Source organism: Harpia harpyja, chromosome 1 (assembly GCF_026419915.1).
Source record: "Harpia harpyja isolate bHarHar1 chromosome 1, bHarHar1 primary haplotype, whole genome shotgun sequence".
NCBI classification, from domain to species: Eukaryota; Metazoa; Chordata; class Aves; order Accipitriformes; family Accipitridae; genus Harpia; species Harpia harpyja.
The window spans coordinates 9,139,922-9,162,999 of record NC_068940.1 but is presented as its reverse complement, the minus strand read 5'-3'; the positions used below and the strand labels follow the sequence as shown (position 1 = coordinate 9,162,999).

The 23,078-nt window shown below is 41.2% G+C and overlaps 2 protein-coding genes across 5 annotated transcripts in view; one reads left to right on the top strand and one right to left on the bottom strand.

The window, feature by feature from the left end:
• The window catches only part of NUP153 (nucleoporin 153), a 46,340-nt gene extending 34,189 nt beyond the window's left edge, over window positions 1–12,151 (top strand). For all 4 annotated transcript variants that reach the window (XM_052813812.1, XM_052813974.1, XM_052813898.1 and 1 more), the window contains 7 exons: window positions 907–1,521; window positions 3,449–3,643; window positions 4,154–4,996; window positions 6,685–7,053; window positions 8,796–9,068; window positions 10,422–10,581; window positions 11,047–12,151. In XM_052813812.1, the coding sequence (XP_052669772.1) occupies window positions 907–1,521; window positions 3,449–3,643; window positions 4,154–4,996; window positions 6,685–7,053; window positions 8,796–9,068; window positions 10,422–10,581; window positions 11,047–11,131 (2,540 nt within the window). In that variant the 3' untranslated portion in view covers window positions 11,132–12,151. The remainder of the gene's footprint in view (window positions 1–906; window positions 1,522–3,448; window positions 3,644–4,153; window positions 4,997–6,684; window positions 7,054–8,795; window positions 9,069–10,421; window positions 10,582–11,046) is intronic.
• Window positions 12,152–14,058: 1,907 nt separating this feature from the next.
• Window positions 14,059–22,736, bottom strand: FAM8A1 (family with sequence similarity 8 member A1). The gene is made up of 5 exons (XM_052814079.1): window positions 22,130–22,736; window positions 18,453–18,573; window positions 16,133–16,256; window positions 15,770–15,909; window positions 14,059–15,458 (listed from the first exon to the last, which is right to left on the bottom strand). The coding sequence occupies exons 1-5, from the start codon at window positions 22,698–22,700 to the stop codon at window positions 15,314–15,316; spliced, it is 1,101 nt and encodes a 366-aa protein (XP_052670039.1). The 5' UTR covers window positions 22,701–22,736; the 3' UTR covers window positions 14,059–15,313.
• Window positions 22,737–23,078: the final 342 nt, after the last annotated feature.

Genomic DNA, 23,078 nt, shown 5'->3' with positions numbered 1-23,078 from the left:
GAAGACAGCACCTTTTTTATTGGAAAGAGCTAAGTGAGAAAATACACTGTGCAGGTTTTTTTAAGGAAACAGCTATGAGTGAAGTGACATTAATTTCCTTTATCGGTTTAACAGAAGCAGGTTCTAAATCCACACTGTTCAAAGACTTTACTTCTGATATAAAAAAAACCCAACCCCAAAACAACAACATAATCATAAAAAAGTGAAGTCTTCATTTTAGCTTTACAAGCAATTTGTGCTGCTATTTGACATGCATTGCTGTGGCATTTTCTTTACTGTTTCCATATTGGTGGGGTTTTTTTCTGTTAAAATTGGCACCTTTAAATAAGGAGTTGGCCTGTGTCCAGTGCATTTTGAACAAAGATTACAGATAACAATTGTTCTTTTGTCTTAATTTTTATTACTTAATTAATACTCATTATCTGTGCGGAAATACCATGTGGATTGCTGCTCCAAGTACCAACTGCTGCACAGCTACTAAAGTAAATGTGAGTCATCTACTATGGCAGAAATAGCTTCAGAAATTTGATTTGATTGGGCATGGTGTCTTAAAATGAAATTGGATTATTTCTAGTCCATGATGGACAGTCAGCTTTCAGTACTGTTTGTTCACACTTGTATCTACCAGTGAAGATTTGTATTTAAAACTTTCTTGGAAATGAAGAGTTAAATCAAGCTTTAAATAAATGTTCTCAGTGCAGCATATGAAATTTCATCCATGTATATAAGATTTCCAGGGACTTCCTCTTGCAGTTAGTCAGAATGTATAGTTGTAACCATTGGCACTTGGTTTAAATTTATGCTGTCTAGTATTCTAAGTAACTTACATGTAGTGAGGGTACTGCTTTATCAGTAAGATCTCTTCCTGTGTTTTCTTCCCCCCCCCCCCCCCCCCCCCCCCCCCAGGCTTTATGGCTGTGAAAACACACTCCTCTACATCTGCTCAGCCTGTTACAAGCACAGTGGTCTATACAAGGCCTGCAATAAGTAGTTTTTCTGCAGGTAAAGACACCCCTAAACAAGCATCCTCATTTTGGCACTCTGACACATATGACCCATGTCTGCAAAACAAAACCACAGATGGCAAATGTGTAACATGTGAAGGTGCTAAAGTGTCAACAGTTGAGAGTACGAAACAGACAATAAGCTCAAGCCAATGTGTTGCCTCTAAGGCAGCAGTCCCTACAGCAGGGACGTTGGGCTTTGAAGACAAATTTAAAACAGCATCCAACACGTGGGATTGTGATACCTGTCTGGTCCAGAACAAACCTGAAGCTACAAAATGTATAGCATGTGAGACACCAAAGCCTGGAACAGGAGTAATGCCTGCTCTGACGTTGCCAGTGGTCACAGACAACTCGGTGACAGTGACATCCTCCTCCAGCAGCACTGACACAACAGTCACTATGGGGTTTGGAGACAAATTTAAGAAGCCAAAAGGCTCTTGGGACTGTGCAGTGTGCCTTGTATCAAATAAGGCAGAAGACAACAAATGTGTAGCTTGTCAGTCCGAGAAACCAGGTGTGTTCTTTTTTCTGTTGTTTCAATCTCAGCCTCTGTGCATTCTTTGCAGAATAAAATACGTTGCATATAAAAAATATTTTCAGCAGCATGGCTGTATGCCAGACGGGATGGATTAGTGCCTGTCTGCAGGAATGGTTACAGGCACTTTTGAGGTCTCAGCCCAGATTCCAGCATGTCACATGAATTGAACTGATTGTGAAATGTATTAATGCAGAGCTGAATTGAAGCAAATATACCCCTTTGCAGCTGGTGAGGAAGGATGACTAAGCTGGATGCCTTAATTAACGTAAAACCAATTTACTCATTTTCATTGGGGAAAAACGTGAACTCCATAGAAAGAGTTAAAAATTACTGGTTTTTTTTCTCTTTCAAAATGTAAGTAGAAACAGTGTTTACAGAACATGGCTAAAAATGTCTACGCTCAGCATTTGTGTGTATTTGAGCAGAGGTATGAAGCCAGATTTCAAGACAGTGTAGTTTTTAAGTAGTTGTCTTACGCTAAAACAAAACTGTATGTTCAGCTATGGCTATGAAGGCCAGTGGTAGCCTTCCAGAACATGGGTGACCTTGTTCTGGAAGGTGGAGGTCCTTCCAGACCTTGGGGAGGTGTGCGCCTTCTTCAGTGCAGCGCTGGGTTGTTTCCCGTTATATGTGATTGTAGTTGATTTTGAGTGTGGTGGGTTTATTGGTTTTAGAGCACAAATAATTATTTTAGTATTAATTTTCATTGGCTCTTAATATCATTTAATATATACTATTATGTCAAAAAACACCTTTGCAAATATATCCGGGGGGGGGGGGGGGTGCAAAATCTAGGGTGGACTAGATTGTGCTTTTTGTAATCATCCTGTACAGTAGGAGTGGAATTTCTTCAGATAAGATAATGCATTTCAGAGGGAGCTTTATTCTCATGGACTTTGAGCCTCAGAGTGATCAGCTAGCACCTTTGTCTGAGACTCTAGCCATTGCAAGGAGGAATTTTGGAAGTGTGAGGGGTTTGCTGTGACTGTCGTGGTGCAGAGAATTGCACAGTTATATTACATCTGTCAAGGGGGTGAGTGAGGCAAGTAAAATGAGAGGATAAAAATTCTCTGGATGTGCTGTGGAAGAGAAGACCCATTCCGGTCTTCACTGTTTTGAATTTGAGACATTATCTTCTGCCTCTGTCTTAAATGCCACCCTCAGTGGTTTAAAACTGTGGGTGAACATGACAATTATGTGATCCTTTTGTGCCTTCTGGATGTCCACTTCAGTCCTTACACTTATGGAGATGAAGCTTTCTGTTGGGGTGCAGCATCAAGTGACATCTCTTCCTTTACAGGGGAGAAAAATCAGAAGGCAAGTGTTGTCTTTTGGGCCTCTTTATGGAGGTTTCTGCTGCTGTTGAAGACACTGTAGCTTGTAGTGAACACAGAGTTGTGGGTTTGGAAGCTTTTTGTTCCTCTCTGGTGGTTTGGGTTTTTTTGGGGTGTTTTGTTTTTTTTTTTTTTTTGTCATGGTGTAGTTTTGAACACGTCTGTCTTTGCTATTTGGTGATGAATCATTCTGATAAATTCTCAGCCTCACATCACTTGACAGCGATCATTAACTTGAGTGGTGCTAACTTTGACTATGGGTTACAAATTATTTTAGTAGTTTTAGTTGAGGACAGTATCTTTAATTTACATCTGAAATATGTTGCTGTATTGTATAAACTGCAGTTGCTGTTCAAATGTCATTGGTTCAATTTATGCTTAATTTAGATGTTTCTATTGTTTACATTCTCGGATGGAGTTTGACTGAAATTAACTTGCAATTTGATGGGGTTTTTTTACTGTTATGCTTGTCCACTTTGTATTTCAGTGAGCATTTAAGAGTTTCTTAAAAAGTTCATATTCACTTTATCATTTAAGCAGCATTATTAACTATCTTGCTTATTTCTCAGGGAGTTCAGTGCCTGTGACCAGTAGCAGTGTTTCTGCATTTTCTGCTTCTGCTGGAGGATTTCTGGATTTAGACAAATTCAAGAAGCCTGAAGGAAGCTGGGATTGTGAGGTCTGCTTGGTCCAAAATAAAGCAGAAGCTACAAAATGTATAGCCTGTGAAAGTGCAAAGCCAGGCACCAAAGCAGAGCTCAAAGGTAATACTTAATCAGAAGAACAAAGGTGTGCATTCTGCAATTTATTTTTTCTTTAGGTTTTTTTTAAGTACAATTATTTTTCCTTTGAGGTATGGCAAAATTGTTCTTTTTTCCTCTAGGAGTATTGCTTAAGTAAGGTAACGTACCTATGTTTCTACACCCTTTCCCCAGAAAAAGATTATGCTGCTTAGAGAAAAGCTTGTATTAATGACACAGTTGTTCTTTACAAGCCTTATGTTTTGTTCATTTGGAGTTTAGACCAAAAGCATGATCTTTCAAAGAAGTTAGCAGTACACTTTTCAAAGCCAAGTGGTGGACAGAAGAATACCATTGAGAAAAGGTGTATGTAGAGAGTGTGGAGTTTTCTTATTTGTTTTGTGGTTTGTTGGGGGTTTTTTTCAACAGTTTTGACTCTGGGAAGTTCAGGACTAGACTCCCAGCCATGTAGCTGAAGTCTACATTACATGTATTACATCATATGTTGCTTAACATTATTACTTACTTCTGCAGGTGTTGGTACTGCTACTGTGTCCACAAATGCTGCGACGCCATCATTTACATTTGGTGTCCAGTCATCCTCCTCTGAATCCTCTCGTACATTAGGTAGCACAGGAAGTTTTAAATTTGGAGAACAAGGGAACTTCAAGTTTGGCATTGCATCTGAATCTGCATCCTCTGACACTGTGACTGGGGGATTTAAGTTTCCTGCTAGTTCAGGGGACTTCAAATTTGGAGTTTCTTCCTCAGACTCTAAATCAGAAGACAGTAAAAAAGAAAGTAAAAGTAACAGTTTCACCTTTGGACTTCCATCTACAAGCAGTCAGGCTCCTTCAACATTTCAGTTTGGGACAGCAAGCCTGGGACAGCAGGAAAAGAAAGAGGAGCCAGTTTTGGGAGGCTTTGGTTTTGGCACGAGTTCTACTTCTTCCATAGCTACTAATGAGAATAAAACCGGAGTCAGTGGCTTCACTTTTGGAACTGTGGCAGAAAAGGAGGTAGCATCACCTGCTCTTGCATTTAAGAAGTCAGATGAGAAAAAGGATGAAACTCTTTCAACAAAGGGAGGCTTCTCTTTTGGCAGTGTGGAGTCTGCACCTGCCTCACAGTTTGTTTTGGGAAGGACAGAAGAGAAACAGGACTCTGTCACTTCTGCTGCTCCATTAACATTTGGAAAGAAAGCTGACAATGAAGAGTTAAAGGCACAACCTATCTTTTCAGCTGGGACGGCAGAGCATACCAAAGAGGAGAGCACAGCAAAACCTATATTCAATTTTAGTTTTGTTAAACCATCAGAGAAGGAAGCTGAGCAGGCAAAGCCGTCTTTTGCATTTGGGGCTCAAACCAGTACTTCAGGTAAACAGAACATCTTTTGTCTTCCCTTGTTTGTTCGTGTCCATCAAATAATACCTCTGAAGCCACACTGGACAGAATCTATGGGATTTGATATATTCATGCATTAGAGCTTTAGAAAAAGCTTAATTACTATATGCAGCCTGTCTTTAGTTCTGGTTGTTGGGTGTGTAGACAATATGTAGCAAGTCCATTTTAGATTTCAATGAGTTAACACTAGGTTTAGACAAAAAAAATTGCCACACCTTAAGGAACCTATATCGCTTCTTGTATGAACACAGAAGTTGTATTGTCTCAGTGGTAGCAGCACAGCTGGTGATAAAATCTGTAGTATGGTGCAGTACAGAAGCCTCATACTAGGGTTGTTTTTCATAGTGAAAGGGGATAAGAGAGGGAATATCTTATTCCCATGTACTTGCAGCTATGCTGCAGGGTGTACCGCTGTTTCTCTACTGCTACAAAGGTGTAAAAATCACTTCATAGATATTACACAGTTTTGTATTCCTTTAATTTGTTGAAAGTCTGCAGTGGGTAAGTGGTGATCACTGCATGGAAAAATTCTGGCTGTTAAATTCCATTTGTATGGCTTAGTAACTGTGTTTTAGAGCACAGAATTAGTTTCTAATTTCTGAAGTGATGTAGAAAAGGACATCAGTAAGTGACCCTGAATAAAAGCAATACATAGGGTTATACTGGTTTTAATCACAGTATTCTTAGGTTGAACTGCTACTGAACAGACAGGTTTTTGGAGGGTTGTGGGCTTTGGAGGAGGGGAGATGGGTGTGGTGGTGGAGTTGAGGTTGGGTTTGGTTTATTACTTATTGTGGTTTGTTTTGTTTTGTTTTTTTTACCTGCCAGGTAAAGTTCTGGAGTTTGGTTTAGTCATGGAAATTTAATGAAGCACCTTGTGCAAAAAGGAAATTTTAACAAGTGTTCTGAAGAATGGTACAGTCCCTTAAAAATGGCATAACTGAAAAGGGGCCATAACTGCTGGGAAAAAAGATAGTGGGAAATTGAAAACAAGATCACAAATTAATAATGAGAATCGGACTAGCAGCTTAGGGAAAGCTGAAGAATGACTGACTTTAAAAGACAGCTCTATTTTAAGTGTGTAAAACTGCACTCAGTACTTTATAACAGTGGTCTTAATGGAGAGTTGTTCTCCGTTGCTCCTAAAAGCAGGTCTTGCTGGTGCTTAAGCTTGGAAGAGTTAGGCTGGAGGATGGTAAGCTTTGGTTGACTTAAAGCTGTAGGGACGGGGCTGTATTTTCGAACAAGCTACAAATGCAACTGTATCACTCTGTTTTTCAGTACTCCATTGAGCAAAGCCATAAAACTGTTAGAGGTGATTGATGTTGTTCTTCCAAGAACATCTGAAATACATTTTTGTTTGAAGAGTTCAGAAGTACTGGTTAATGCTGGTTCAGGTAATGACAGCCAGTACTTAATGTTTTTAACCAACGAAGCCTAGACTGCAGTGGTGTCCTTGTTCTTCACAATTCTTCCATGCCTTTAATTATGGATGGCAGCAATCAGCACATTAAATCTGGATCTTATGAAGTGACAGTAGCTGGGATAGTAGTTGAGGTGTCATTCAGGACTGCTTTTTGTACGGTGATTGAAACAGGAGTCTACTTCCTGTACTTCATTTGGCATTTCTGTGGTCATTTATGTACTGTTCTTCCTTTCAGACCAAGGAGCAGCAAAGCCATCCTTCAGCTTCTTGAGCTCAAGTTCCTCCAGCACAGTCATACCCACCACTTCGGCCAACAGCAGCAGTGTGTTTGGCAGCACCATCTCATCCTCAAATCCTCAGCCAGTTCCCGCTCCCTTTGTGTTTGGACAACCCAGCAACACTGTGAGCAGCTCTGTTTTTGGCAATTCTGCAGAATCTGCAGCATCTCAGTCATTTGGCTTCTCTCAAGAAAACAAACCAGCAACCACATCTTCCAGCACCGGCACGGCTCTTGCTTCATTTCTCTTTGGTTCAGGAGCCAGCAGTACCAATGCAGCAACTCCAGGCTTTACCTTTGGAGCCACAACCACATCAAGTTCAACAGGTACATTTTAAATAGATGCTCTTCTCATTTTTGCCATTACGTAGTGGACCAAGGAAGTACTGTTTCATGAATAATTTACTTTGGAGAATGTGTAGGCCAAATGCATGGAAGTAGAGAAAAATATTGAGTATTTATATTCAACAATATAAATTGGGGCTCAGTGTTTCACAGTCTGGGAAATACAGTTTAGGAATGAACTGGCAGCAGCATTGTTTTAGGCAAAGGACAACCCTTTACTGGACTTCAATTTGTATAGGAACTTTTCACCATGAGAATGATAGTTTCTTTCTTCTCACTATCAGTCCAGTGCTTACAGTTAGAAGTCAATGAATTACAGCTTCCCTGATTTTTCTCTCTGGTACCTAAAACTCTCAACTGTTGTAAATAGTGTCAAGATTTGCAAAATCCTTCCTTCACAAGTATATATAAACACAGTACCTCTACACTGCTGCTGCTTAAGGACTGGTTTCTAGTAAGCACTATGGTCAGTGTTTTTTAATTTTCTAGCAATTTAGAGAAGACAGATAAGAATTTATAGTTTCTTCACGTTTTATGTTTGTTACCCCACTGCATGAATTTAGCAGTATGACACAAGACTAAGTCCACCAAATCATCTGTATTCCTGGTAGCCTAGCAGTATGTTGGAAATAAGATTGAACCTGTGAGGAAGAGATTTCATCTAGTTTGATCTGATTGCTTAACCTTGTCATTCACAGAAATTAAATTTGCACACTTTTTTGTGTAACAGAAACAGAGAGAGAACAGCCCTACATTATAACAACCAGCAGATCAATTTAACCTGCTTACAAATCAGTAACTTTCAGTGTCATTTTGTTAGTAGGTGATGCTATATTTCAAGCATCTTCACGAAGGATTTTTTTTTTTTTATGGAGAAGCATATGTTAACTTTTACTGTATATCTGTTCAATCTTCTTGGAAAGAGAAGCAGTCAGCCATTCCAAGTTATGGTGCAATAGTGGGTATTTTCTGTTGCATGAAGGCTGCTTAAATTACGTAAATAGTGCTGTTTAAAGTGTCCCCTTTTGCATACCAGATCTGCTTTGTACATTCAGAGTCACTGTTCAGTCACATATTTTCATTTCGGTATTTCTGCTGGCCGTGCAGAACCTAAGCAGCTAAACAAATGAGCTGGTTGTCTGTTGATGTTATGTAGAGAATTACTCTGCTAAACCAAGTTTTTGAGTAGAGAGATCTCTGCAAGCTTGATTTGGCCTCTGGAAGTTGATAATGGTAAACGCTTGGGCAGGGAGGGGTGCAGCTGCTGACAAAGATTCGTGTTCTCCTGATCCTAATAAATGAGGAGCTGTATTTTGCATGTTTGAAAAATACAATTTGAATGAATATTTTCTGTGTGATACAAACAGCTTTTCGTAAATACAAATTAAAACGTACTATTTGTGGGAATGTGTTTCTAGAACATGAATGTTAATGCAGTAATCTAAGTCTAGGCAGCCAGTGTGTTTGAGATTTAATTTTCTCCAACTCTCGTTAAACATGGTGTTTGTCATGTTACTTACAAGAAAAGGTGCAATTCCTGTTGTGGCTGATGTAGTATTTGTTTTATATACTCACGCAATTAGTTTGAAATTAAGATGAGTATTCAGCTACCAGACTTGGGAAACATGGGGTTTTAGAACCTTTGTTTCTAGATTCATTCTTGGGGGGCGGGGGGGGGGGGGGGGGGAACCCGGCATATACTGACATTTGTCTTGTTCCCCAAGGGTCGTCCTCTTCGTTTCTGTTTGGCTCTGGGCCTCCAGCGCCTGCTGCCGGCCCAGCATTTGGTGCCAGCCAGCCACCAGCATTTGGCCAGAGCCAAGGGTCCAGCCAGCCAAGCGCTCCCAGTTTTGGATCGCTGTCGACAACGTTGTTTTCAGCTGGCGCTCAGCCTGCTCCTCCTGCCTTCGGCTCGGTGACGAGCAGTACTCAGCCCTCTGTGTTCGGACAGCAAGCGACCCAACAGCCTGGTTTTGGCTCTGGTACCCCCAGTGCTGGTGAGTGCCAAACATTTTTGGTCTCTTCCCTTTTGGTCTCAAAGATTATGTATGTATTATTTCATTTTTCATTAAGCGCACCTTAAATTGTATGGAGAAAGAAGACTTCTGCCTTGTGTGCATATTTAAGTGTAAGAATTGCCCTCCATAAAAATAATGGGTACAGAGTTAAGTCATTTGTGTCTCACTCCTGACTGTGGAGGATGTGCCATAGGTATGCCAGCTTCACAGTAAGCCTTCTCCACAAGAGACTTAGCAGACACGGAGGTTGCAACCCTGCCGCTAAACGTTGGGTTTATTTTCTTGAGAAGTCTAGTGATTAAAAGGAAGCATTGAAAACCATGGAGGTATTCGCTGGTAAGATTGTACAAACCAGAACGGCAGAGGCACTGCAAAATTACTATTTTTGGATTTGTTAGAGTAGTTCTTTGTTATCTGACTTCATTAACAGGCTTTTGCAATTTATTTGGATTGGGGGCTTTGTTGTGTAAGAATATGGTCAGAATTATTTTTAAGCATTTATGGGTTAAGACTTTAAATAAAAGTTCTTTTTACTAATGAAGTATAAAATACCGTGGGAAGGGGGCAGAGAATGATCCTTATAATTTAAGTGTAAGAAAGACCTGTTCCACACTAGTAATTATTAAAAAAGAAAAACACACCGCCAGAACATATGTATTTGATACCCTCATGTCAAATACTTAAAGGCAAAAGCCTCCTTTTTTCCTCTCAGAAGTTTTACAAAATAGCCTCTACTAAAAGTAACTGACATTTTTGTACTAATCAGTAGATTAATTGGCACACCATGTTAGTCAGTCAGTCTTTCATTAATCAGGTAGCAGTTTAAAGATAAAAATCTCCCTGGATTGTCTGTGTTGCTTATTAGTTACTTTGACGGTAGGAATTTTTTTTTTTTTTTAAAGGTGAGGTGCTGTGTTAGCACATTAAATAAAAAGTCCCCAGATCAACTGCATGAACACAGTTTACTTAAATATAAATCTACGTGATTCAGTACTGTAATTTAAGACTTTATTACTAAACTTCAGTATGCACAGGTATAAACTTAATGGTGGTACAGAAGTTAGCAAACAATTCATTATCAGAGTGCCAGCAGCGTTACTTTAAGAATCCCTTTATGATTCTCTGTTGAAGTGAATGAACTCTTCTATGCAGCGTTCCTGTAGTGATCTGGCCCTTCTGGTGCACCCCCTCCCCCAACTTCGTTGTCTTGAGTGACTGGCAAAAAAACCCCCAAACATTAAAGATAGTGGGAAGAACATGAGGATTTTGCTGGAAAGGATGAATTCAAATTTCAACTTTCTTACTGCCTTCTGCTTCCACCCATCTTCCCAGGTTCTGTATTCCAGTTCGGAAGTACTACTTCTAATTTCAACTTTCCAAATAACCCAGGAGTATTTACTTTTGGTGCGAATCCTCCTGCACCAGCAGCACCGGCACAGCCTTCTGGCTCGTCAGGATTTTCGTTCAGCCAGCCTCCAGCATTTACAGTGGGGTAAGAGACCATATCAGAATTTCCCTTGAGCTTTGGGTAATGTCAGTGGACAGTGTTCAGCCTCTACTGCTGTTAAATTGGGAGGTGTTCAGATGAACCTTGGAGTTTGAAACTAAATTGGGCATCCTTCCTTGTATTAGCCTGACTGGCTAACTAAGCAAAGGTATCTTTAAAGGAGCCTAGCTGTCAGAAATATCACACATCGGCCTATGTGAAATTGTCTTGTTCTTGAAGGGTAAAATCCGTATCTAGCCATTATGCTGCTACTTACCTTCTGATTGAGAGAGCTTTAATTGCTTTTGGGTTCTGGAACTCTCTTCCTCCTGTTCATCATATGCCATTTGTTGCCAGCTGATAACTAGTGAGACAAGACTATGAAACAGTTGTTCTGGAATATCTACTTGGTGCTGCTACTGAATTTTCAGCTACTGTCCTAAACTCTGAACTACTCATTTCTTTTGATAGGACTAATGGGAAAAATGTTTTCTCTGCCTCTGGATCTTCAGCTTCTGGTCGGAAGATAAAGACTGCAGTTAGACGTAGAAAATAATCGCCCGATTCGTAAAGCAACTTTCGAAGCAGCTACTACCCTGCATTGTTCAGTTGTTGGGATCGTACCTCATGCTGGGTTAGCTGAAGTCAGATCTGCCTAAAGGAATATAAAACTCTGCTGCCCTTTCCTTCCCTCCCCTCTCCCCAGTTAGTTTTTTTGGTAACAAATAGAGTTGGCAACAGGGCCGTTCTCAAGCAAAACTATTTTAGACTCCAGCAAGTTACTTCTTTCACTGATTCGGCATGGTCTGGCTGTAGCCGTGAGTAGAGCCTGCACAGTGAATGGCTTGTACAATACCTCTTCATCTGCACCACTATGTGCGCTCATCTGCGTTTACTGACGCCTCGAAATTGTAATTATATCAGCGAGGGATGCTGTATAGAGTAGAGGATGTTGATAACGAATGATTTCTATGCTGAGTTTGTGCTGGTGTATGTGTGAAGTGAGTGAGTTTGGGTGTATCGTGCACTAAAATTTTCTGATAGAGGAAGACTGATTAAAGGATGATCCATGCTAAGGACTTGTTAGATCTGTAGTTCTTCATTTAATAATTATATGCTATTTCTATATTTTCATTCTTACAGCCCTTTATCACCTGTCTCGCCTTTGTTATTTTATTATGAAATGTGTAAATACAATTTTGTTTCTTTATGTACTTTTTTGGCATAACAAATCTGTGAAATTGAAATTTTAATTTTGTGTGTTACGGCCATTTTTGTTTAGTATTGTCTCAGATTTTATGTAAATCCCATTATTCAAAGTTGCCTAAATCCATTTAGAAAATCTTTAAAAATTGGGAATTCTTAAAGTAAGTTTATTGGCTTTTCTGATCCATTTTTGTTTGGACCAAAAACCAGTATTGTACAAAGTATTAAGTATATATTTTTATATTTACTGAAATGGACTGTGGTGACTTTGGATAATAAGGAAAAGTTTAATATTAAAGCCATGTTTATTACAGTATAATTAACATGTTAAACCATGGGATAAATGCCATCAATAAAAACTACGAAATACTGTCTGGCAGTTTTAACTCTCCACAAAGGCAGCTGCAGCTCTAACTGTACGAGAAGATGTGCTCAACCTGAGCGGTGTCACACATTTTCTCCAACCTCTGCTTTTTGACAGTGACACTGATTTTAGAGGATCTTAGAAGTTCCCTCTTAGGAAGGAGAGCTTTACCATAGACTTAAGCTTCGAGCTGTGTCAGCTGTCTGGCTGCAATGGTTGCAGTTAATTTTTATAGAGCTATTTAAAAAAAAAAGAGTGCTAACATTAGAACCATTCACCACCATTCTAACTGAAGATTACTCATTGCAAATGAGTAATTTGGGTTTTTTTCTACTTCTGTAGCAGTTGGAGGAGCTTCTTAGAGAACAGACGTTGTTCTAGTAAAATGAGAGGAAACGCTCTTGTTTGTGTGGGGACCACAGCTGAACTTTTACTGAGCTACAGCATTTGGGTTATGGTTGAGAGCTGATTGCTTGCTACAGCTAGAACTGAGAAGACTCACATAATTGCATAAGCTTTACCAGTCTTCAGAAGTGTTGCTGGGGTTTTTTGCTAGCGCTGCTGCCATTCCTGCCAGTGCTGCTCAGTACTTGTACAGTTACCAGTGCTGGTATTACAAAATGAGATACTTTTCTAACCACGGACTAGACGTGACAGGAGGACAAAGGCTAACTTCTGTTTTCATGGGAGTCTTACAGGGTAGAGATCTAATAACTACTTCTATAAATAGAAAATATTCAGCAGCTAGACTTTAAAAACACACACATAAGCTGCTATTCAGTCACATCCTGCCACTGTAGCTGTGGAGGGTCTATATGCAATTATGTATTTCCAGATGTCTAAATCAGAAAAATGCCACAAACTTCACTTTTTCCTTAGCTCTATCACTTGCCACATACTCATTCTACAAACAGAAAGAAAGCTGCATCTTCAATGCACTTAGTTTGTCTCTTGCACAAAAAGCTGGAGTTTACAACAGCATAATGTATACGTATTTCCATGGACAGGCTCTGTGTTCTTGAATTGTGTTTTCTTTACCTGCTGTGGAAAGGGTAGTGTTTTTCTACAGCGTAAGAGATACTTCCCCTTATACCTGAAGTGGTAGCGATAAAGTTTTCGCCAACAGTGCTGCTTTTCCCTTCCTCCTGATCTTGAATCCTAGTTTCTAGGTCACTGCTACAGTAAATAGAACAACCTTTCTTTTTGTATTCATACCTGAAATTGTAAATAGGCAAAACTCACCCTAGAAGGTACTTCAGTTAAAGCTGTCAGAACTACCTTCTGGCAGGATCATTGCCATGCCTGAATTTTTAACTTCAATGCTTAAGTCAACAGTGCAATTCTTTAAAAGAACAGTAAAGTAGTATCGCTGAAGCTCTGTTTCAGCTAAACATCTTCACTTCAAGTCGTCTAACAACCTCAAAAGGTGCTTTATTCAGGCCTTAGTGCCATATATTACTTACTTAAACATTTTTATTGTAGTGATGCATGGCAGTAACATTGCTGTAATGCTACCAGTACATTTAAGATGCTAAAGTCTTTTTGTTTGGTAATAAATTATTAGTGTAAAAAAGTAGTAACCCTCAAAATGATGAGGTATTTTGATACAGATATACTTTCTGATTATGCAAAGACTTTAAAATCAGTTTTCTAGCCAAGATTTTTTTTTTTTTTTTTTTTTTTTTTTTACACTTCAGCAGAAATAGCTGAAGTCATTATCTAAAAAGGTAGCAACTTCATTCTGGAGAGAGAACTGATGGCAAAATGTCATTCTCCCACTATTCACTGTAAATGAAGATCAGAATGCACACACAAAACATTGTATTTATACACAGAACACCACCACTTGTCAAACTAAAACATTGCAGAATATTAACACATTACTGATTAAGTTATTTCACCTGAAGTCAAGAGAGAGAACCAAGCTCATTTATTTCTATTGTCAACCAAACCATTGTTCAAAACTGAAGGTAGGGCAAGAACTTCAGGCACTGAGTGGCAACTTACACCTAAGGGAGGAACACACAAAAACCGGGCTCTAGAAGAATTCCAAACTCTTACTCAAATTTTAATAAAACATTAACAGTGTTGCTTATATTCCTTTCCCAAGATACTAATAACATGAGAATAAACATTATCAAAGCTATGTAATCATGCAAAATATTAGGCATCTTTATTCAGTATTTAAGTTATTCTGAATATACAAACAATTAGCCAGAACTATAAAGTGAAAATAACCAGTATTTGTAGATTTACACCCATAACACATTTCAGTTAATGTTTTCTGCATGCTCCTGAAACACATTCAGTTGCTTTGCTTGGTATTATATGCAAGAAATAGGCCAAGTGCTTTCACTCCAAACAGAAGCAAAAAAGTTACCTTTCATTAGCATGATCTGTACTGTTCATAGCTCCAAAATTATTTACACATGCCGATTCACTAACACTGCAGTGTAACATAACCTTCCCAGAGAAAAAGCAGCTATTATTTCACCTCTTTATTAGCTTTGACATGTGAAATAAATGACAATGCTTGAGACAATCATGCAAAAAACTTTTCACATCAATGTTCTAATATACTTAAAGAGGTGAGGGAATATAATCTGTGAAGCAGATAAGGGCTGTGATAAACACTGCTCATCTCTCTTTCTACACACATGGCAATTAATTTAATTAACATGATTTGCCTTACTCTCTAATACTGCAGTTCTCTTCCCCTCAGAGTTCATCATACAACTTAGGCAACTGCTTGGAAAACAACTTGATTTTCTCGTTACCTGCCAACATCCAAAACTGCAGGAGTGACATGTCTTTTAAGGTGGAGTATTTCTAGGTATTTGCTTTCCACAGACTGACGAACAGAACAGCTCCCTTCCGCAGTTAATACAGCCACTTTCTTCCTCATCAATCAGAGGTTAATACTTCCAGATTTAATAGGGATTGTTTCTCCCAAACTTCTTTGGCATTTATGAAAACTCCCAATACTTTGAAGGTAGCTGCTGGCACCATACTGGAGCAAAACATTTTCTTTAGTTTCTGAATCAGTTCCCATTTAACTTGGGCAAAAGATTCTGATAGATACCTCGATTTCAGTTTTGGGGTAGGTATTCGTTCACTGGGGGTGGGAGGGGATGTTCAAAACCAGTCTGGAAATCTCATCTTTTGGTATCATCTGACTCCATTTCGTCTTACCACAATAGTCCCTGCTACAATATCATAGGCTGTTCTGTTATGCTGGAAAAACAGCAGTGTAATGAATGCAGGAAAAAATGAAGCAATAGAAAAATTCTTGATCAAAGCTCGTATTGTAGACCTGAAATGAGAATAAAACATTCAGTGCCTTATTTTCACTTTTCTGCTTATATTAGTAGGTAGTTTACTTTCAAGTTCAATGCCTCAGTTTTGCACAGCACAAAAATCAATCTCCAGAGTTTAGAAGATTATTTTACCGCCTGAGAAGTATTCACAATTGAATAATTGCTATTTTATTCTTAAATCACAGAATCTTAACAATAGCTCTTGCGATCTAATTATTGCAAAGGCCAATAATAAAGAAATGGCGTAAATCACACGCTTTCCACGCTACTGACCTGAAAGCAACGCAACTAAGCTAAGAGCACTTACGTTGTCATACTGACATTAGAAGATGGGATAACTAACACACGGCTGGGCGCAATAAGTACAGATGTATCACATGTCACAACTCGCAGTCCAAGCAAGAATTTCCCTGGGGTTGCTCCACCCGCTCCCCAAATACAGATAATCTGTAAAAGAAAAGTTATTTCAATTCCACACAACACCATGTTGTTGATTGGTCTAGCAAACTTGGTTTTCCTCAAAACTATGTGAATGTCATAAGCTTCAGCATAATCCAAAATACTGTACAAAGGATTTACTTTATAGGCCAATGGTGACAGAATTTCTTTCAACATTTACTCAACAACTGACAACTATTAACTATAGAAGTTAAGGTTTATGAGTAGTTACCTCATAGAAGCAGACTAATAACCTGTAGATGAGAGCTACTATCATCATTTTCTGCAAATCTTCCATGGACGTATCTTCATCTATTTCTTCTATGATGTAATGCATAGCAAATTTAGAGATGTCCCTGTACAAAATAAGACTGAACTTTAAAGCCATCCTTCTCCCAATACCGATGTTACCCCTTCAGTACTAGAATTCACTCCTTCAGCTCTGATATTAGTAAAAGAACAAAAGCTCCTTGCCTTCTCTGCTACTAAACAAGCCAGTAAAATTCAGAACTCTAGGTTTCCTTCTGAGCTGCTGCCTAGTTTGTTTTGTCTTTTTCATTAAGAAAAGATCATTCTTTATTACCACTTTTGCACAATGGTGTCCCTGGGTAGTAAGCTGCAGAATTGTTCTGAAAATTCTCACACTGCTCCATAAATGCAAGGGAGAAGTTGCCAGTCTCCCTAAGCAAGCAAGGCAGACCTAGCCTCCCTTTGCATGGTCAGGGTTCCTCATTCTCAGTAGTCTTTACTGCTCACCAAACTCTTCCAGAGGCAGGCACCTTCACATGCAAGGGGAAGCTTTTAACGTGAAGCAATTGAAACTGTTGGTTCTTAACTAACAAACCTACGCAAAGCCTCAATTTTGAGTCAATTGCATATTTTCACAAGATAAACTCTACAGATTTAACATTCTTATCTGATACCTGGAATGGACATACTTGCAACATGTATTTAGACAAGGACTTTTCACTCATGCATGTAAGTGAGAATTACTATTCGCGTAGAAATGGGCAGCCCCACTTCAAAACAGTCCATCTGTATCTGTACTACTTGCCCTACTCTTTATTCAGACATAAGGATCAAAAAAGATAAGGAATTAAGAAAATAGCATGGCACAACCTGCATTTCCCTTCAATACAACCTTGGCCTGAGGTCTCTGTCTTGAACCTGCAAGGACATACTTTTTTCATGACAACTCCTCAGCCTAGCCTCAAGCACACCACATCCCTCTCACAAGCAAAAAAACCCCAAAAGCCAAAACCCAGAATGTTTCTCTGAAGTTACTTGTAAGCAACTTATTGGCTCTTGCAAAAGAAGGAATATTGAATATACTGTAAAATAATTGAAAAAGATTCCCTCTCTTTCCATCACCTTCACTACTTTACAGGAGCAACATACATATAGTTGTTCCCCATCTTTCCAGTACTTCATTTTGTATCATTCTCAGCCTACTAAAACCAAAATGGAAATACAAGCTGTCAGGTTAGAGTTGGAGGTTTTGGCAACTAAACAGAACTGAGACTTTGGCATTTTGATTGCATACGTATCTGAACAAAAACCACTGATCGTTTACATTGACATATTTATTGTTTGGGGTTTGATGCTCTTCCACACAGCTTTCAAGCAGCAGTTTAAGGTGTCTGAAAGATGTTAATCTGTATAGCATCAGTTTACAGTCAGTCAACATTCGGAAGGTTCTTTAGCAGAGAACTTGGATTCTCAAATGCATTTGTACAGTAATGGAATTACTGACTACACCAAGCTCTCATCTCCTAATCAGACCAAAATATTTGATTACACCAACCCAAAGCAGAGGAACTAAATGAGCTACGGAGTAAGATATCTACAGTTAAAGAAGCAGATAAAAAAGAAACAGTCTTTGAGGTAAATGATTACATCCGAGTATAAAAATGTGAAATGAAGAATCTTTCAGTCTAGTGTATAGTTGATATACACGATGCTTAATCATACTTTTTAAGAAACCCAACTTATGCCCAGTAAAGACTGTGACATGGTAGCATTCCTAGCAGTCAGGCTGTATTTTAAAAGTACATACATTCTGACATGCAGGATCTAATTTTTTTTTTGTTGTGGGTCAGCATTGCTTTGGTCACAAATCTAAAACACAGCACCATAGGAGATGCTATGAAGAAAACTAACTCCATATCCCAGCCAGATCCACTACATTTTTAAAGGCTGTTTAAAAAAAAAAACAAGTTTATTTGTCAGTGTTTTTTCTTTGAAAATTTTAAAGGACTTTTTAAAGATCTTGCTATTGCCCCCCCAAAATAAGAGTGCAGGTCTAATCTATCCTTAGGAAGGAGTTTACAAGCCTATGAAGACACCTGTACAAATTCTTTGTTTCCATCAGCTGACCCAAAATCAGTAAGTATTTAAAAGGAGGTTAACCTAGCGGTGCTTTTTCCTCAACTTTTGTCAGTTATTAAGTGCCATCATATGCATAAGCATACCATATATACATCACGACACCTCAAAGCACATGAAGAGCTTAAAGCTGTATATATAACAAAGCTTTAAATTGTTCAACTTACTTTATTCCACTGAGGTGCATAATACTTAAAACAATGGTTGCCTTTATAAAGAACAGAATAAAAAAATCCACCATCTCTGCTATGAACCTGTGTGCCAGCGAAGGGATAATGAACTCCCGACCTGTAACAGAAATAGTTAACATTACCCAGATTTTACTGCACTAACACAAAGTTAACACCATCAGCTAAAGAACATTTCACATTAACCTCACTGCAAGAACATAATCAAGATCTTGATTTCAGCTCACATCTTCAAGACAACTTCTAAAAGCGTACGAATAAAAAAAAATCTGAATTATTTAAATTGCGTTATAAGAACCTTCTTAAATTAAATCAAACTCTTTCAGAACTCCGAGTCCCCTCATAATTAGGATTACAGGCAAAATCCCACCCAAGAACCAAAGTACATTGACAATGCATCAATTTTTGTATTCTTTCGTTTAGAACAGCCTCACAGAGAACAGGTTTCAGTAAATCTGAGAATTCAGATAAGAGGAACATCAGATCTTAGATCTACTACCACTACTCTATCACTCAGCAGCAAGGCTTCCGTATGTACCAAGTACCAGCTCTCTGAAAGTAAAACACAGCCTATTTTGTCTCCAGTCAGACCCAGAAACGGGAGCAGATGAAAATATTAGTCATACTTGACATAAACATTCCTGTAGACTACTTATTATAATAAAACACAGCATGCTGCCCTATCATGAACTGGAAAATGTAACACATTTCTCCTATTTAATTGGCCATGTGCAAATGGACACAAAGTAGTCAGAGTTACAAGCTTTTGTTGCTAATGCTACCTCAGATGATTAAAGCAAAGAAAACAATTATTAAAGAGTATTTTCGAAAGTTTCCAAGGAATAGTGTTGCAAAATAATTTCATCTGGACCCATCTACGCCTCTATTTCCCAAAGGGCAAACATGACTCTCACATGAAACCAGCAAGGACTCACATCAAGACTTCATTTAGAAATACCCAAGTACTACGAGACATAACTTGTGGAAAATAGTGACTGGGTTTGTTAGTGTTTCTGAGAATGCCTACCCTCACACAAAGGGAAAGGAGAAAAGGAAAGAGGAAAGAAAATCATTCCTCTCTCCAATCATCAAATTTCACTTAGAATAAACCTCCACAGTTCAACTGCTGAGACTGATGCTGCCATCCCCAGCCTCACAAGCTATGCAAGCAAAGCTGAACGCCCATGGCACTTGGGTGCTTTTTAAATGGGTTAAATATAATCAAGCAGTGATTAGGTAAGAGCAAGTTCTTACCTAACATACTTTGGTTTAAATATCTTTGTTCCATACCTGTTTCACCCATCACTCTGCATCGATACTATCAAGTAGCATGACTGTTACATATATAACTACTACAACGGATTCAATTCTCATTGTCAAAGCATGTCCAAGTTGTCAATTAAATTCTAATTAAAGATTCTTCAACTAAGGCAGAAGGGAGCATAGCCAGTCTCCCAATCCCAGCTTGAGCATACAGCACCAGATAAAAGCGTTCATTTGCTCTGTTAAAAGGAGCACGTTTGTTGAAGTTAGTGGCATAGTTTCATTTGAATATATTAAATTCAATGACTGAATAAGGAAGAAGCTAAGTGGGACTAAGAAAATAAGTATTTAAATTATGTTAAACTCCATTATATTAAGAAACCTTGACAACCCTTAGACTCTAGCAGATTTCCATTGTAGTGATTTGAGATGTTCCTCATACCAGAAATCCACTCTTTTGCCAGGGGTTACTACTTGTATGGCAGGGACAGCCAAATACAACACGCATCCATCTCAGCTCAAAGTCTTGGATCTTAACATTAAGCTAGTAACAAAGATGGGTTTGCACCAGTCAGCCACAGGGCAGCTGAGGCTTGGACGCACTTTTTGCCCTACTGTTCCCAGCAGAAGAGCAGTAATCTCCTGCAGTAAGGCAGGGAGGGGTAAGGGGAGGAAGCATCTTAAATCGTGATGACCGTCCACCATACTGGTGCTCTGACACACACCTGCAGGCAGACTGAACTGGAAGAGGCAGTTACCAATTCCACTTTTTGACATTCCAGTTTAAAATCTGCAACATTAACATAAGCTGTCACTTATTTCAGCTTATGTAAGCACACCAGGCTGTAAACTGCAGTGCTGTAGGGACAGATACATGACCTGCCCGGCCCAGTCTGCTGTGTGGGCAATAATCTGCAGCAGAAAAGAAGGAGCTGTAATTGCTTTAGCTGTTCCAGATAGATCCATTTGCAATCTGGAGCCAAAGCACCAGCACAACAGTCTTTGTTCACAATTGTGTTGTATCACATACAGAGCTCCCTTAAGCAGGCCAGGTGCTACAACAGTATTTCGCATTCAGAATAACCATGTTCAGCAGCATGAAATGCTATTCATGCCCAAACTACCTTTAACATATGGAATTAGCTCCCAAAGAACTAAAAATTGAAGAATCATTTCAGTCTAGCCTTTGTCCGTATCCTCTTTTTCAATGACTGGCAATATCTGTTTATAAGCAATCTATAACTCAGAACCAGGGCACAATTAAAGAAAATACTACTTTGTGTTATAAACTTGTTTAAACAACATCTGCTCAAAAACACAAAAAAGAAGCAAGTTCAGAAGCTAGATTCCCTTCCCTTCAAAAGAAAGAAAAAGCAACCAAAAACGCTCTCCCCTCACACGCAGCCATTGAGCTTATAAATAATCTTACAGATCAGTAATGCTGTACTTTGCCCTGCAGAAAGAAAGGAGATCTGGCTTTTCTCCAAAGTTCTTCGGCAGTGTTCTGCTCCATGGTTTTCTGCCATTACTCAAGGCGCTACCAAACGCTCGGGGAATGCCACCTATGGGCTCCTCGGCTTGTGAGGAAATGTTTGTGCTTCGGGTTTTATCTCTGATGTGATCAGAGCAAGTTTGTCCTACTCTTGAACAAATATAAACAAAAGCACTGCTATGCAAGGTCTTCAATAACTATAGCCATAACAGACTTTTATTTATGTCAGGTCCTGCTGCTAGCCTGTTAAAATGTAAGCATGTTTTTACTTCTCTGCTTCGATTTCATTAAATGTTTTATTTGAGCACCAAGAGCCTCCAAACAGGCTACATATAAAGCTAGGTGCATCACAAGCCTGCGACCAGAAGAATAAGTTTCACTGGAAAAAATAAACTCCTTCGTATCCACAAAAACACCTTACAAGCACTGGAGTTATAAGCTGTACGCACAAGTCAACCCCCTCAAACCTGCTAAGGGATTAAGTTCTAGATTTACCGACTCGCTATTTGGGCCGTCACCTTTTTTTTTTTTTTTTCTTTTTTTTGACAAGGCACAGCTACGTGCCCCGGTCCGCAGCCCACAGAAGCGCAGCGACCCCCAATGTTGCAAACCCCCCGGCTTCCTTCCCGCGGTACCGTTTCCTCGAACCGCGGCGGAGGGGCCCGCGGAGACCCGAGGCGCTGCGGGCAGCGAGCCAGCGCCACCGGCGGGGCCGGCGCCTCCGCTCCCAGCCCCCTGCCCACCCCGCAAGGCAGACGCCGGCTCACCGGCCACCCGGCCGCTGCCCGCCGCCCCCCCTCCCTCCCTCCCCTCACGACTGCCGAGAGCCAGGCCGGCCGCTCCCTCTCCTCCCCCCCCCCCCCCCCGCCAGGCGACCCCCGGCCCGCCCGCCCCTCCTCACCTGCCGGACGCCCCGTCTCCCTGGGGGCGCCGCTGGTGCCGGCAGCGCTGCCGGAGGCCGCTCTGGGCAGCGGGGCCAACCTGCCCGCCGCTCCCGGCCAAGCGGGGGCGGCGGAGGCGGGGGCCGCGGCGCGGGGGCCCGGCCCGGCGGTGGCCGTGTGGGCTGGCGCCGGAGCGAAGAGGTAGAAGGGGCTGTAGTAGGCGGCGGCGGCCGCCCCCGGCGGCGGCGCGGAGGGAGGGGGCGGCGGGGCGGCGGCGACGCGAGGGGGGCCGGCGGCGCAGGCGGGCGCGGCGGAGGCGGCGGCGGCGAGGAGGGCGGGCAGGCAGCCCTGCCAGCTGAGGTACCCGCAGTACGAGTCCCAGAGCCACTGGTGCACTCGCCGCGCGTACTCCGCCGCGCTCAGCGGCTTCGCCCCGCCGCCCTCCCCCGCAGCGGCCGCCGGAGGGGAGCGCGGCGGCGGCGGCGACGCAGCGGCGGCCTCTCCTCCGGCCACGCTGTCGTTCCTCTGGCTGTCGCCCTCCGCCATCGCCGCCGCCCCAGCGCCGCTCCGGCCCGCGCCCGGCTCCGCCATCTCCTCCGTCCCCTCTGACACTGAGTGCCTGCCCTCACCGCGCATGCGCTGGGGAGACGCCTCGCCTCTCCCACCCAGCGCGGGGCGGGGGGGAACAGAGGAAGCGGACAAACACAAGGCCGAGTCCTTCGGGCACCCGGCCTGACGAGGAGCGTACCACTTTCCAGCAAACCCCTTTCTGCCGTTGCGCCAGGAAAGAACCAGGCTTCCTCTGCTCCCCCCACCCCCCCGCCGTGAGATGGTATCGCTCAGCGTCGAGGCAGGACGCAGTCTGCCCGGGCCGCTTCCAAGCGTCCCCCGAGGCGGGAAAGAGCTGACGCCCTGACCGCGGTGTCCGCAGTGCGGGCCGCGCCCCCGAGAGGTCTGCCAGCAGCAGCG